Source organism: Anopheles aquasalis, chromosome 3 (genome assembly GCF_943734665.1).
Source record: "Anopheles aquasalis chromosome 3, idAnoAquaMG_Q_19, whole genome shotgun sequence".
NCBI classification, from domain to species: Eukaryota; Metazoa; Arthropoda; class Insecta; order Diptera; family Culicidae; genus Anopheles; species Anopheles aquasalis.
This window is the reverse complement of record NC_064878.1, coordinates 7,302,501-7,305,000: the sequence shown is the minus strand read 5'-3', so window position 1 is coordinate 7,305,000 and position 2,500 is coordinate 7,302,501. Positions and strand designations below refer to the sequence as shown.

Here is a 2,500-nt window from a genome sequence, read left to right as displayed (position 1 = left end):
TTTCTCAAAATAAATTGCCAGTGTGTTGGTTAAAGTATGTGATTTGATTTGAGAAAGCAACACTGAAAATTCTACCCCCTAAATTAGTTTCCACGAATGAAGAATGCTGACCAGAACGGCGCGGATGATGTGGACGACCTGAAACCGAAATTGTTCGGACAGCTGTCAGTCGGTGCAGCATCCCGAGACAAAACACACAAAGGAAGCAGAGTTCGGAGGGGCCCAGCAAAATAATTTTTCCACAGCAATTCTCGCGTCGCGGCAGACATTTTCCCACAGCTCCGCCACTCTTCGAGCTAGAATCGGCGTTTCGTGTGCCGATTTTCCGGACAATTGGACAATCATTTAACCGTTCCGGCTCGCGGTCGTCGTTCGGCCGTTCGATGCTATCAGCGGCAAAAGAAGCGAGTGTCGTGCCTAGGTCGTAGTTGAAGGGAAGGGAATCGCATCTCCTCGTCTCCTCTTTCTAAAGTGAAGTGCGACACCGACGCGGTGCAAGTGCAAGTCCCAACCACCACCCGCCCCAAAAAACCGCTCGCTTCGCCTTTGCTCCCTTTCCTGTGCACAGAGCAATCACTGCTGCCTCCGTCGCCACCGCCATTCTTTGGCCGTCCGCTTAGCCCTCTTCCGCTCGTCTTGCCGGGTGTGCCAAGCTCTTCACCTCTAGTACCGAGTGCCGGGGGCCTATCTTGCATCGCCCAACAACATCCGAGAGGGTGAGGACGATAAGCGGGACACACGCATACAGACACCACACGGAAAGCGTCATCAAACAGCAGAGAAGCAAAACAATCTCGCACCAACCCGGTCGCCATCTGCACTTCTCCGTCGGTGGGAACTACTGTGCGGCTTCAGCGGCCATTTCGCGTTCCAGAAGCAGCAGGAACTACTGTGTCTTGGATCGGGTGTTGTTGTTCGGCCGGAACATTCTGCCTCTTCGATCTGCTGGGCGTAACAGTTTGCGACACCACGAGCGACGAGTGAAGAAGCGGCGAACGTCGTGACCATGTTTAGTTGCCGGTGCCTGAACGTGTCGATAAGCATCAACGATGAATCGGTGTTAGAGAAGCTGAAAACGGACGCTAATCGACCGGCAAACATCACTCCCGATGCCGGCATCCGGTGCCAGTTGGAGCCACTGTTCCAGGGAAAGGTAAGCGCGAGCGATTTTTTAGATTCCCCCTCCCCTTTCCCCGAGCTAGAGATGTCCCACGGCAGGACCGTAGCGAACACTCACATACGCATGCACCGGTTTCGGGGATGGTCCTTGTGCCAGGGAGCGCAGGGTGCCTAGGGATGGAATTCGTTGGATTATTGCGTCGCAACGGTGTGTGCTCTGACGCGGTTATCGATGTGTTGGGGGTTCTGTTGTTGTGTAGTGCGGCGAGGATATTATTACTTTATTTGTGCAAACTATTTTGGGGCTCTGTTAATAGGCGGGCATCTTGAATGACGGAATCGAAACCGGGGCGCTGTGGTAGAGGCACAAATCCGAGGCCACCGGGCCAGGATAAGTTGAATTTGTAATCGGTTTTCGATGGAAACTGCCAGCCGCAGCTTGCTGCTTTGACCAGAGAACCATGGAAGAGTATTTCATTATTTGCAGTTGCTTTGCAACGGTGCCATCGATGGCATTCCCTCGGAGAAGGCTGTGAGTCTTCAATCATTTCTGTAACTAAATCATAGACATCGCATCATAGCACTTCGATTTTTGGTTTGGCAGCTATGTACAAGATACATTCCATAGATTTTCAAAAGATCGAAGATTATCATTCCAAAAAAGATCATCTCGCTCTTCGTTCTGCTGGTCAGCAGATGATGCAGGGTTCAACGAGAAAGAGTAAAATGAAGACGAGTGGTTAATACTCATAATCGTATGGAGCACATCACTCGTCGCCTCGACGAATCCTCCCCTCCTCCCCCCCACTGGGCTCGGATGCACTGAATGCCGTAGCATTAGCCGGCCGGCCAGTCAGCCGGCTCGTTGTACGGTGATGTGGTGGATTAATCGGATTTCTTGCTGAGGCAATCATCACTTTCCCTGTCGCTACCCTTTAGGCGCATCATCATCATTCTAATGGGTAAATGGGCACGGTGCTGCCTGTTATCAACAACATGCTCTCTTTCTCTCTCTCCGCCTGTCGCTTTCGCTGCCAATTTCGAATCAGCAAAATCGTTCGATCATCCGCGATCGCTATGAGAAATGCTAGGCAACGACGACGCCAAGTGTGCGGTCCTAGATTGGTTCTCGCAGCATGAAACTGCACAATCTATAGGAAAAGCCTTCGATGGGCAAGTAGAGCCGAGCTTGTGTTAGCTATTATCACGCGGATAAGGTTCCAGAACATTGCGAACGGTGCGTAGCGTTAAGTAAAGAGGCAAAGCAACAACAAAAAAACGAACACCAAATGCCTGCGAGGCATAGAACGGAAGAAGCAGAGTCGTGCAGCTTGCTTGCTGCAGAATGGACGCAGCTGAACAAAAAAAAAAGATGTTTCCG

General features: G+C 51.3%; 1 protein-coding gene across 1 annotated transcript in view; it reads left to right on the top strand.

The window, feature by feature from the left end:
- Nucleotides 1-183: 183 nt before the first annotated feature.
- Nucleotides 184-2,500, top strand: part of LOC126577781 (uncharacterized) — a 6,462-nt gene continuing 4,145 nt past the window's right edge. Inside the window, exon 1 of the mRNA XM_050239714.1 lies at nucleotides 184-1,153. Coding sequence (XP_050095671.1) covers nucleotides 1,007-1,153 — 147 coding nt within the window. The 5' untranslated portion in view covers nucleotides 184-1,006. The remainder of the gene's footprint in view (nucleotides 1,154-2,500) is intronic.